Below are 13180 nucleotides of genomic sequence, written 5' to 3'. Positions count from 1 at the left end.
TACTGAATTTCCTCTGTAAATAAATACAATAACATTTTATTCAAGCGTGTTTTACTACTTTGTGCAGTCAAAAACCTAATAAACCTGATAAACAATTTCATGCCATGTAGGCTCAAATGGTGGCTGTAAAACTGTTTGATTTTAAAAGGTCACAAATCATGTCAACTGCAGCGTAATCCAGTGGTTTTCACACATGAAAAGCTCCGGCATTAAGGTGGATTTTGCTGCAGGAATGGTTTGAGAAGCTTCTAGGGGCATTTTCGAGATAATCTCCCCAAAATGAATGAATTTAAGTTAAACACAGCAGTTCTCTACTCACCTGTCTCTTTAATTTACCAGTGAAGGAGCCTGTCCTGCCCTCTGGAGAAAAGCATCTATTAATGACTTATTAATATATGTCTTTTCATTAGTGTAAAAACCTGTGACACATTTTTTTTCACTTTGCAGTAAGCCATCTACAAACCAAGCTACAATTACAGATACACACCACCCAAAGGGACCTTTTGTGGACTCACAAAATGAGAATACATTTTATTTGTTTTTAATGGTGCATTACTGCTCTGTAAAGCATTAAAATGCCATACAGTAATGTGGTACAGTAATTATTGCACATCATGATTACAGCAGCCTTTGAGGAAATGCAATGTGTATTAACACCAACACCACGTTACAGGATTGGTGTTGGATCTCACATGGTAATATCTCACTTTCACTTTGTGACTCAGTGTCAGACATGTGCAGAGACAAGAAACGTGCCGTGAAACTGAGTCTACAGGACTCCCTCTGCCTGCTCATGTTAGCTCCTGCTGATGTTTTACAACAAGTGTCATGCAAAGACCAGTGCAGATCACTGTCATAATCTGTCCCCATCATCAGAAGGAGTAGTGACCCATCATGTCCCCATCCCATCAGTGTCATCAGCCTAAAGCCTAGTCATACAGCCGCTGAGTCGGTCAGTCAGCGATGTACTCTGTCAGTCTTTCTGTTTGTCAGTCATTCTGAGAGCGATTTCATCAATCTAGTGTAAAAAAAGGAGGGAGAGGCCTGGCCTGAGGCAGTGAGGCGTGTGGTAGCTCGGATGTGGCAGAGGGAGATTCAGCATCTATAAATACCCCTTCATAGAGGACCCCAGCATTAGCTGCTGAGAGCAAACAGCTCAATAATTCATACACACTCTGACTTAAGCTGTGTGCTCAGCGTCGGTGCCGTGACTCAAGAAGTGATGTTGACCTCAACAAATTGCAAGCTTGTTTGTCCTCTGTGCTGTTTGTGTTTGTGTTTTCTGTGGCGAGACAGTGATTGTTTCTTGGAGTGATAAGAACTGCTGTTGTCTCTCATTTCCCCTCAGGTTTGCGGTTTTGTTGGCCTCTATTATAATGTGATTATCGGCTGGAGCATCTTCTATTTCTTCCAGTCTTTCCAGTATCCACTGCCTTGGGCTGAATGCCCCATCACCAGAAATGGAAGCCAAGCCAGTGAGTCCGCAACACAACACGCTGAACAATACAGCTGAAACTATGACAATGAGCGTTTTATTGTAAAGCCCTCAACACCAAAAATTGAATACTGCGGAGTCCTGGAAGACACATTCATATTCAGCCAAGTATCTCAGTAGATGCAGACACACAGGCAGCCCAACAGTACACAGGGGGGTGCTTAAAGCTGCAGAACCTGCCTTTGCATTGAAGCAGCTTGCCTCAGTGTGGCTCTGCAGTCAAACAGCAGTGTCTCTGCAGGCTTATAGAAAAGTGTTTGTGCTGCCTCTGCAGCTGAGACAACCTGCTCCTCCTCCTACAGAGCAGTTCTGTTGGCAAGGGCCTGTCAGATGGTATGACCCGACCAACAACTACAGTACGTAGAGTGGCTGGCAGCTGGTGCCCTGTGGTGCAGGCACATGCAGGTTGTGGCAGAGTAAAGGGCATCAGCTTTCATTAGCATTCGAGGCCAGGATGTCGACTCTGCTTATGATTATGTTTGCAGCGGGGAGGCTGTAGAGCGTCCAGTGGGATTTAGTTTAGCTATTTGCAGAGGCGGAAAGTACAATAACTATACGTCACTTACTTAAGCACAATTATGAAGTACTCCTACTTTACTTGAGTGTTTCCATTTTATTTTCTTTTGTACTAATGTCCTTTTTACTCCTCTGCATTTATCTGAGAACTACTTTGCAGGTTAAGATTTTACATTCATAACTGCCAGTGCAGTTAGATAATTTCAACTCCAAAACCAACCAAGTTTTTCTATATGAGTGTCAGTATCTTGAAAGAAGACAGAATAATGTATTTTGCTGCACTGAATCAAGAAAAATTGCATTTGAAAGAGTTACGGAAATGGCTTGAAATAATCTCACTGCACTGGCAGATTTATGAATATGATTTATTGGTACAATTTAAGCACCAAACAGTGTACATAGTTTAATTAGCTCCACCTCCACCAGCTACAACATTAAAATGCTGCTTATACATGAATACATCAATAATAATAATCAAATGAATATACTATTTTATATACAATTTATTTTTGTATATGTACAGACTCCACTGTCCTCACTGTTTATGACATTTCCCTCCTTTTTCCTCATTGCTGTTGTAGTTGTGGAGCCAGAGTGTGAGAAGAGCTCGGCCACCACTTACTTCTGGTACCGCCAGACTCTCAACATTACCAGCAGCATCGACGACACCGGTGGGCTGAACTGGAAGATGACCCTGTCCCTGTTGGTGGCTTGGATCATGGTCTGCTTGGCTGTCATCAAGGGCATCCAGTCCTCTGGGAAGGTACAGGGTCTCCACGTCTTCACAACAGGGGCCAAGCCTGCAAACTGTAGATTATCTGTGTGCCTTTTAAACAACACAGGCTCTTTATGAAGATGCTACACAATAAATCATCAAAACAAAAGCTTTAAAATTCTATTTTTAGTCAGTGATTCATCTTAATCAGCAAGTGTTTTATTCACTTTGCTAATGCTTTTCAGTCAAAGGTACGATGCTAAAGCCTGTCATCAGCACTAGTCTATTTTTGGATCTCATCTATATTATGGAAGAGAAAGACATGCAACATTAATAAGCTTAAGCTGAACCAAGCACAGACCGGTTCAGGATGCAGATGGAAAATGCTCCGTTTGGCAACAACTGCAACAACATCCTGTAATCTCGATCCAGAAAGTGAGTCATATACCACAGCGCAACATCCAGCCCACAGTTTCAATAGGAAAATACACAACAGAGAGTGGATCGCCAAGGTCTGACATGGTTTTTTAAACACTAAACGTAGTAATCCAATTATCATAGTCAGCAGTGCAATGATTCCCCGAAATGCTGTAGGAGGGATTTTTGACTCATCTCTCCAAACCTCAAGGACTCCTCTCCAGATTCAGTGCAAAGCGAACAAAAAGCAGTTTGGTCGTCCTCCATGTGTGAGGCTTCAGAAAAGCGTGTCCATGGCAACACCGTGTAATGTACTTGACTTTTTCTCTCTCTCTCTCTCTCTCTTTCTCTTAGGTGATGTACTTCAGCTCTCTCTTCCCGTACGTGGTGCTTTTCTGTTTCCTGGTAAGAGGTTTGATGATGAAAGGAGCAGTGGACGGCATCGCTCACATGTTCACCCCGAAGGTGAGAGAGAAACTGATGATTCTGACCAAAAAAAGAAGCGATAAAAGGAGAAACTCTAAAACCAGGTTACATTTGCTGCCTCCGCAGGATTGTCAGAAATTCTTAGTATAATAATAAAAGGTGTCAGTTTGCTCTGGTTCTCCAAAATGTAGCTGTAGTGTGCTGCAGAGGAAAATGTAGTTTCAAGCTCGCTGCTGTCTTGGTGCTGATTATTCATTCACAGACTGCTGGCCAGACAGATATGTAACATAAGTGACACTTTGTCTATGCAAGGTGTTCAGACGTGAGCGGTTTCAGATGCTTCACCACCAAGGCCATTCGCATCCACTCAAAGGAAAATGTCATTAATAGCAACAATATGTGTTGAGTTGATGTCTCCCCCTAGTGGTGAATGGGTATGATTACATAAAAAATGGACAAATACTACATCATACTGTGAAAGATTTTCAATTACCTCATCATTTGAACATGCAATGTGAATCATTTTGTAGTCAGGTTTCAGCTGCAGACATCAAATGCCTTCATAACAGGTGCCAAATGCTGCATATTTCCCTTTTCAATATTTATTACCCACACAGACATACACACATACACATATTTATGTCTATTGTATGAATGGCCGACCATGGTTCAAACCCACAGAACTTTATTTTTAATTCTGTTCCCAATCCTAAAGTTTCCAAAGTTACCTAATATGCTGAATTACGCAGGGATGGAATATAAAATGACGCACAAAACATCCTTTTCAATTTGTTTTATTGGGCCAGTTGTGAAAAACATCGCCGTCAGTTTGAATATTCAATCAGAAACAGACACACAATTACTGTCGTACAGAGTGGAATTTTTTTAAGCTAATTGATGGGAAAATATCAGAGTTCAGGGGGTTTTTAAGAGGATAAATGACATCAAATAAAACACAATTTGTCACTACTCTTTAACATTTATTGCCTTCATTCTTCCCTAGCTGGAAAAGATGTTGGAGCCGCAAGTGTGGAGAGAAGCCGCCACCCAGGTCTTCTTTGCCCTCGGTCTCGGCTTTGGAGGAGTCATCGCTTTCTCCAGTTACAACAAGCGAGACAATAACTGCCACTTTGATGCAGCACTGGTCTCCATCATCAACTTTGTGACCTCTATCCTGGCCACTTTAGTTGTGTTTGCCGTCCTGGGGTTCAAGGCGAACGTCATGAACGAGAAGTGTGTTGTTGAGTGAGTATGTCATACTGGAACAAATGCTTCATGACCAATCATTCTTTGTAGGCTGTTTTTACTATAAATATCTTCTCCATGTCTAAAATTTTTTGTGTGCAGGAATGCTGAGAAGATCCTGGGCTACTTAAACACTGGTGTGTTGAGCAAAGAGCTCATCCCTCCTCACATCAACTTCTCCCACCTGAGTTCCCAGGACTACGCAGAGATGTACAGCGTCATTAAGACGGTGAAGGAGGACAGCTTTGATCAGCTGGGCCTGGACCCCTGTGTGCTGGAGGACGAACTCAACAAGGTCAGTGGGTTACACCTTCAAATGCTGTAATGAGAATATGATTATGGAAAAATTTTGTATAGTCAGAAATTTGATTGGACATCAACATGCAGCTTTTGTGTAATACACAACTGGTCCCAATATATAACAAATAACAGAGAAAGGGGAAGCGAAAAACACTATGACAGAAAGCAAAGTTACGTTTCCTCTGCAGAGTGAGTTATTTTCTATAGCGCAACATTTCTTAGGGTATTATTGCACCCAACCCAAAGTTAAATTAGTTTCACCAGAAGCCTGAAACAATGTTACTGTTGCTGCAGTTTGCAGTAATATTTCTTGCACATTGATTTAGAATGGTGATTAAATTGTTGACCAGAGGTCAGATGTATAAATGGCTCTCTGGCATTGTTGGAGAACATCAACGATGCAACACAATTGATGAAATTTAGCTATATATTTGCCATTTCATTGACTGGTGGAGCAGGCACCATATTGATAAACAAATGTTGATTAAGGGTGTGTCAACATCCGTTTATGGCTAATTGTGGGAGTGGAAATTAGGCTTATGCACATGTGCCTAGTTCCTTAATGATTGAAATTATAAAACAAAGTCATATATATATATGAATGGCTCTATAAATCTGACAAAAAGAGTGCATATGCATATGTCTGACTTTGTGTGTACACACACTTTTAGTCATTAATCTATTCTGCCATCTAATTAGAAATTGGTATTTTCAGTGGTCTTGTTATAAAGCCTGGTAATGCTTACCTGTAACTTGGGATTGCACCATAGCTTATGGGTTAAGATGACCATGAACTGCAACATCCCCAGTTTGAGGCGGGGTTGAAGCGGGGAACTTTGTTGCATCTCTCTCTCCCATTTCCTGTCATCTCTCTGCTGTCTGTGATAAAGGAACAAGAAGTGCTTGTTTGCCTGTAACTTTGCTCCTTGCAATCTGAAGTAAAGCTCATCAGGCCATTTCTTTGTTTAAAAGCTTCATCTGTGAGTACAAAGTAAAACTATTTTGCAGGTGATGAGGTCAGTCATTTCCAATTCATATTTTCCTTGATTGAAAATGCATTGATGCTCCTTGTTGTCATCAATTAAACCACTACCCATAGTTCACCCAATCCAGGGTCAATCAGTCATCAGTGGATGGTTTCCAAACTAACATCTTAAGTTGTGAGATTTAGTCTGGTGGTTGTAACTGATGCCACCCTTTTCTCACTAGATAATGATCCCATTGAAGTAAAAAAGCCTGTCCTCCTCTGTTGAGCTTTTCATGTTATTGTCTTTCTGCGCACTTCTTGTTACAAACATCATCCAGAGATCATAGAAATATTGTCAGGACACTGAGGTTGTTATTCATACTTGTTTTTTTGTGTTGCTGGAATTTTAATGTTAGTCTACTATCACACCCATTTAAAGTATTTCTAGATGAGCTCATAACCTTAAATGGCTGCATTATAATTTATGAATCAGTGATGATTTTCCACATCTCCGTCAAGATCAAAAGAAACACATTATCCACCGATTTGACCCTCTTAACCTCCTTCTCTCCATCTTGCAGGCGGTTCAGGGCACTGGCCTGGCATTCATCGCCTTCACGGAGGCCATGACTCACTTCCCTGCCAGTCCCTTCTGGTCCGTCATGTTCTTTTTCATGCTGATTAATTTGGGCCTTGGAAGCATGATCGGCACCATGACCGGTATCACCACACCCATACTGGACACTTTCAAGATACGCAAAGAGATCCTGTGTGGTGAGCTAACTGTTTCAATACTGGCTTTGCAAGTCAAATTTAATGTACTTGATGAAATCAAAGTTTTTCTGATCTGTTTGTTCTTCCCTCCGTTAGTGGGTTGCTGTGTCATAGCCTTCCTGTTAGGCCTGCTGTTTGTGCAGCGTTCTGGGAACTACTTTGTCACCATGTTTGACGACTACTCAGCTGGGTTGCCTCTCACTGTGGTGGTGATCCTGGAGAACATCTCTGTAGCCTGGATATACGGCACCAAGAGGTAACTCGACCGGATATTCAGACTGAAGCCATATTTGGATATAAATTAATTTTTGGCTGTTACCAGTAGTAACATTTGCAATGTCCGATCAATTAGTAAAGAAGGCTCTGTGGTCTGTCTCGAAACTAACCAGGAGGCCTGACATAATCCATGCATCATATCACTGTGTCCTTTGTTCTAGAAGAAAGGTTCACCAAAAATCAAAATACTTTATGTCCTCTTACCTAGAGTGTGTTTAATTTCGGTGTGCTGATGAGAAGATACTGGGTGTGGCTCATGTCTGCTCTATGGCATTTGGCTTGCAGTGTTAAAACTGTGTCAAAGACTGTATTTGAAAAACTCATCTTTCCAAATATTGAATGACATTGTTGTTGTGGCTCTGTCTATGTCCAACTCTGTAGTCCATGTTCTTCATTTCAACCATTTACCGGGAACCTGAAACTGAAGCAGCTAAATAGAATTCAGCTCTCATTAATTTTATTATTTACACCTGTGTCAAAATATCTTCTGTGAAAAAGGTCTACAGAGAGACATTATGATGGGACTGAAATGTAAATGCCTTCTGTCTTTCTCTCTCTCTCTCCTCCTCCTCTTCACAGGTTCATGCAGGACCTGGAGGACATGCTTGGTTTCAGGCCGTACTCCTTCTATTTCTACATGTGGAGGTATGTGTCGCCAGCTGTCTTGGTGGTGCTCATCTTTGCCACCGTCATCGAAATGGCCGTCAGTCCTGCAGGATACAACGCCTGGGTGGAGGCCGAGGTCAGTGTTCAGGTCCTCCTGGCTGTGTGTGTCTTTGTACGATACAGAAAGAAAGAAAGAGTGAAAGCACCACCAGACTTGCATGAATATTCCATAAATGCAGGCCAACCTCATGTTTCTCCATCTTGTCATCAAAATATCAGTATATCATTCATGAATCTTCCTGCCTTTCAAATATGGCTCTCATCCAACTGCTTGCATTTAACTCACTTTCTCTCCTAACTTATTGTCTCCCCTCCCATCTCATCTCTTCCTTCTTTTTTTTCTTTTTCTCCATCATCCTCCCACTGCTAGGGCTCAGAGCATTTCCGCAGCTACCCTCCCTGGGCTTTAGGCATGGCCTATTCCCTCATCGTGGTGGCCATGCTGCCTTTACCCATCGTCTTCTTGGCACGCCACTTCAACCTGATCTCAGACGGCTCCAACAAGCTGTCTGTCTCCTACCGCAAAGGCATGATGAAGGATATCTCCAACCTGGAAGAGCAGGACGAGCAACGCTTCATCCTCGGCAAGAACCCCAGTGAAACTCCCTCCCCCATGCCTGCCCACCGCGCTTACCTGGGCCCCGGCGGCACCCAGGAGATGACCAACACCAACTATGGCACCAGCACCAAGACAGGCTACCAGAACATCGGCTCCCCCGAGTCTGAGCTATGATCTGCTGAGCTCATAGATCTTCCCGTCCATTAAACCCCAGCCCTGCTTAGAGAGAGGGAGACAGAAGAAGAAAGGGAGGAACAGAGGAAGAAAGAGAAGTCAAGAGGGAGAGAAAATCCACTGCCGGTTGTTGCAGCGTTCATCACACCTTAACCCCCAGAGCCGAATCCTTCTACCCCCCTTTTTCTGCTCCATCGCTCTTTGCCTGTGCTTCTTCCCTGTCGTCGGATCTGTGCTGCTAATTGACTGTCAATCCCAGCTGTGATGAAGGGATCATGGGAAAGCGAGTCTCACCAGATATGACGACCTTTTCCCATCAGTCAAGGTATCAGAGGGGCAGAGAAAGAGGGACAGAGACAGCGACACAGCGAGAGGAAGGTCCATGGAGGGCTTAGATACAGGCTTTGGTTTGTAATAAGCTCTGGTTGAGGTTAAGGTGTGTGCAACGCTAAAAGGCTTTACGTTGTACTGAACTGTAATCCCATGTGTTTGGAGAATGTTATTTTCAAGACAGTGGGTCGTTCCCAGCTCTAGAAGATCATGATCTGATTCTGGTTTAGTTGTAGATGATTGTTATTTGTGGGGATAGGATGGAAGGAAATTCTGAAAAAAAAAAACACTCATCTTGTCTTGATCTGATCTCATCTAGAAAAAAAAAAGATTACTCCATAACAGTATGTAACAAGTGATTCTGATAGTGTTAGCAGTTTTACAAGCACATTGTATCTTAAAGTTTAAGTTAACTGTGCCTATCATACATCAGCAATAAAAACCAGTCAGAGTAGGGTCCTTTTAAAACTGTGGATCTCCTTCTATCCCCCGTTCTCCCCACTGATGTAGAATACTGTACATGTGTGTTGTGCAATAGTCTCAGATGTCACCGTTAACCGTGTATATACACCCCAGTAGTGCAAAACAGGGGAAAAGTTTCACCTCCTCATCTCCTCTCCATGAACACCGAAGCACAGACGCTGGCTATCGTTAGAGCATCTCTGAGTCTCAACACAGAGCAGCACTTTTCTTTTAAACAATCTTCCTACTTGACAAATAAGGCTCTGGAGTCGTTGCCAACAGCGCTGCGCCCGTCTCTGTGCTGTTCCAGTCACAGCTGGCCTAGACAAAGCTTTTCCATTTTAATCAATCATTTTAATCAAGCGCTCCCATTTTAATCAATGCCTTAGAAGGGCAGAGGTGGCAGTATATGAGCAGAGATAAGCAGAGAGGCTTGTGTTTGATCGGCTGGGGCAGCTTCACTACTGCTTGTCTATCTGTGTTTTACAGAGACAGACAGAGAAGGAATCAGGAGCGTGAGTTTTGTCTTTGTGTACGTGCAGATGTGCATGTGCAAGTGTCTGTGCAACAGTGTGTGTGCCCCCGTTGTCTGCCGCTGAATGAGAGCTCCTGGTGACCCTGCCGGTTTAAAAATAGAGCTGCGTTACCCAGGGGAAGCCGTGGCAACGCACCATAGATACAGATACTCTTCTGATGTGGAGATGGAGAAAGAGGAGAGCGGACACCTTGCTTTGTCTGCTCCACCTGCACAGCTGTTCATTCAGCAATACAGAGATCTCTAATGTTGTTAACGTGCATTGAGTACGAGGTTCACTGCCATGCCACGCTGTGGATTAATCATACTTCATCCCTGACAGGATGATATTTAGGTTTAATTGCTGTACATTCCTCAAATTGTGACCACTACGGACATTTCATAAGCACTACAGTCTACACTTTGATGTCTTTTTGTGTGCTAAGGTGTGAAAAATAAAGCCTTTTTTATTTTTAATGTATTATCTTGTATGACAGTGTATGTTTAGGGGTATAATGTACCGTGATATACAGTAAATGTGTTGAAGTGGTAGGCTAATACTCGGTTTTCACCACCGGGTGTCTCTGCCGGCCAGTGGAGGAGCCAGCGGCAGCTCTCCAGTCTTGTGGCCCCTCCCTGAGACAACACCAATACTGGAGACTGAACAGATGTAGTGCGAAGCACAGTCAGTCACATTGTTTGGTGCCTGAACAGCATCTCTGTTGTCTGTTTGCCTTATGCTTTTGTCATTCTGTTGAACAGTTCTTGATTGTGTAGTTTTGGACCAATGTCTCGTCTGATTCACTGGAGCACTTTAATTAGGTGGAGACCCTGGAGTTGTTTGTTAACCACAAATCTGATGAGAGCTTTGTACATTTTAAACATTAATCATAAGGATAATGTCACAGAATTTGTACTGATTAGCAGAATTAATATATAGAGAGAGAAAGTTTAATGTCTATGAAAGGCACAAGACACAAATGTATCGTGAGCCATCAAAACATCTTGTGTTGTTATGGAAGATCTTTACATACATGATAAATTTCAGCATCTTGGCAGGTTATAATTTGGTGTTTTAAGACATTAGTTTGTTTGTGTTTTATGCTGAATTTTAACTAACCCCATCACAGCCATGTTGGTTAGGCTGGCACTGCTAGGACCGCCCTTTTTGAAAATAAGTGCGTATGTTCCTGTCATGTGGCCTCTTAAATGGCTCTTGTGTCCGCTCAATTAAGTTACGTCTGTTATTTCTGTCACTTGGCGAGTAACAACAATTTCTCTGATCTATTGCCGTGAACAGTCCATGCTAGTTTTACTACTAATGCTGATGAATCTGCATCACTAGTTTTTATGCACTAAAGTGATTAAAAACTATAATCCTTACTGTTATACTGTAACACTCTATTGGCAATTATGTATTCGTCATTAATACCAAGATTTCACTATAGGAAGTAAACCACTGTGGATTAGAACAAGCAACAGAAAGAAAAAGTGATCTTGCCACACTGATCTCCCTCTAAATTATGGAGGAGACATGATAAGACGCTACAAAAGAACATGTAAATATATAAACCTTTTTAACAGCCGAAGACGTCAAATTGTAACCTGTTCCATTGCGGAAATTTAGTGTGTAAAGACATACAGATCTTACAACAAGGAAGAAGATTGTTTTGGCCATTTGGCTTGCGATACAAATGGCACACAACCTCAGGTGAAGGTACTCACCTGTATGAAAACTGCAGCTTTGGTGTAGAGTTCAAGCACAGTTTGGAAAGCACAGGAAAGTGAGCACAAAGGAGCTACATGTGTTAGTGAGCAACCAGTCAGTGAGCTAAAGATACTGTCAGTCAGTGTAGATAAACTAGGTGCAGAAACTTGCAGATCATGACGGTAGATCATCCTCACTGGAGGATCAGGCTGCACACTGAAATGCACTGCCATCGTCACAGGAAGTTAAACTGGACCATTAGTTTGTTCTGAACCTGCAGCCACAGACTCATCTGCACAATAAATAGATGAGTGGATGTGGAGGATCCTGCACACAGAGAGCACAATTGCAACACATGAGATGAAAGAGTCTTTCTGGAAACAGCAACCTCATGTTAAAATTTTTAATACATGATGCACAGTTTGACAAATTTCACCAAAAAATTCCCATTTTTCCACCCCGGGCACAGCAGGTCTTCACTTTAATATTGAAAAAAACCTCTGAGCACTGCTGTAATACTCTGCACAGTCTGAGTAAGTCTTCTCTTATTGGACCAAATTTACCCAGTGATAAGGTATTGGCATTTCCTATTGATATTTTATATTTATCATTGAAATAACTCCAGGGTCTCTTTGTCTTGTCCATGTGTTGATTGTGTTGCAAATGTACTGCACTTCTAGAGGTTAACTCGGTTAAATTACCGAGATTAACACATCAAAAGTAGAGTAACGGTGTATTTATTTAACTGTGCAAATAGTCTTTATGTGACCAAACCATAGTTATATTTATAGTATAGACAATGTATTTAATCTGTACATATTGATGTACATTCTGATAAATTCACAATGAGTATCTATAGTAAGAGTGACAGAGTGTATACTTGAGCTGTAAATAATAATTGTATATTTTGAAATATTTTTTGATTTTTGTACTGTAGGTAATGTAACTTTGGTGTCTGTTGGTTTCTGGTGTTAGTGTGTGGTTGTTCTCAATCAAAATAGTTGAATGACTGTGACTGTGTGTGTGTGTGTGTGTGTGTGGATGTGTGCATATGGGTGCGTGTGTGTGTGTGCGTGTATGTGTGTGTATGTGTGTGAAGTAAAAGTATAATTAGGTTTTTTGGTGTTTAACTGTGTTTGTTTTTTTCTCCTCTCTCAGTGTTTTGTGCTGCTGATCTAATCCAGTAGATAAAATCTGGTTGTTACAGTGAACTGGGACCACTAATGTAAGCAATCTCCTTTAAGTTTCTCACTGGAACTGCAGTGGCTTCCAGCACAAAACTGGCAACATAAACAAAAATATAAAAATGTTTGACTGTAACAGACACTTAAGTTTTTATGGTTGAAGAGAGTGATGAAATGTACAAACATGATGGAGCGAACAGGAAATTAAAATGACCACTTTTATTAAACAGACCATGTTGTGTGTCTCATTTATTCTAAATATAAATGCAAGTTCCAATGCAAATATGTGTTTTTCAGGATTAAGTTTTGTTTACACTGACATAGTTTCAAGTTTGTGTCTTTATATTTCTCCTACAAAATATATTTTTAGCAGCCACAACATTTAAAATATCTCTACAGCAGGCAACAGATACCTCATTTTAGCATGAGTTGCTAATAGTTACAGTGTTTCC

General features: G+C 41.6%; 1 protein-coding gene across 3 annotated transcripts in view; it reads left to right on the top strand.

The window, feature by feature from the left end:
• slc6a17 (solute carrier family 6 member 17) overlaps window positions 1-12936 on the top strand; it is a 40035-nt gene extending 27099 nt beyond the window's left edge. For all 3 annotated transcript variants that reach the window (XM_042408738.1, XM_042408739.1, XM_042408740.1), the window contains 9 exons: window positions 1349-1475; window positions 2593-2774; window positions 3498-3608; window positions 4573-4814; window positions 4917-5109; window positions 6663-6855; window positions 6952-7111; window positions 7711-7873; window positions 8168-12936. In XM_042408738.1, coding sequence (XP_042264672.1) covers window positions 1349-1475; window positions 2593-2774; window positions 3498-3608; window positions 4573-4814; window positions 4917-5109; window positions 6663-6855; window positions 6952-7111; window positions 7711-7873; window positions 8168-8530 — 1734 coding nt within the window. In that variant the 3' untranslated portion in view covers window positions 8531-12936. The remainder of the gene's footprint in view (window positions 1-1348; window positions 1476-2592; window positions 2775-3497; window positions 3609-4572; window positions 4815-4916; window positions 5110-6662; window positions 6856-6951; window positions 7112-7710; window positions 7874-8167) is intronic.
• Window positions 12937-13180: the final 244 nt, after the last annotated feature.

This window comes from Thunnus maccoyii, chromosome 4, assembly GCF_910596095.1.
Source record: "Thunnus maccoyii chromosome 4, fThuMac1.1, whole genome shotgun sequence".
Taxonomy (NCBI): domain Eukaryota; kingdom Metazoa; phylum Chordata; class Actinopteri; order Scombriformes; family Scombridae; genus Thunnus; species Thunnus maccoyii.
The sequence above is the reverse complement of the archived record's forward strand: the minus strand, read 5'-3'. Positions and strand labels throughout refer to the sequence as shown.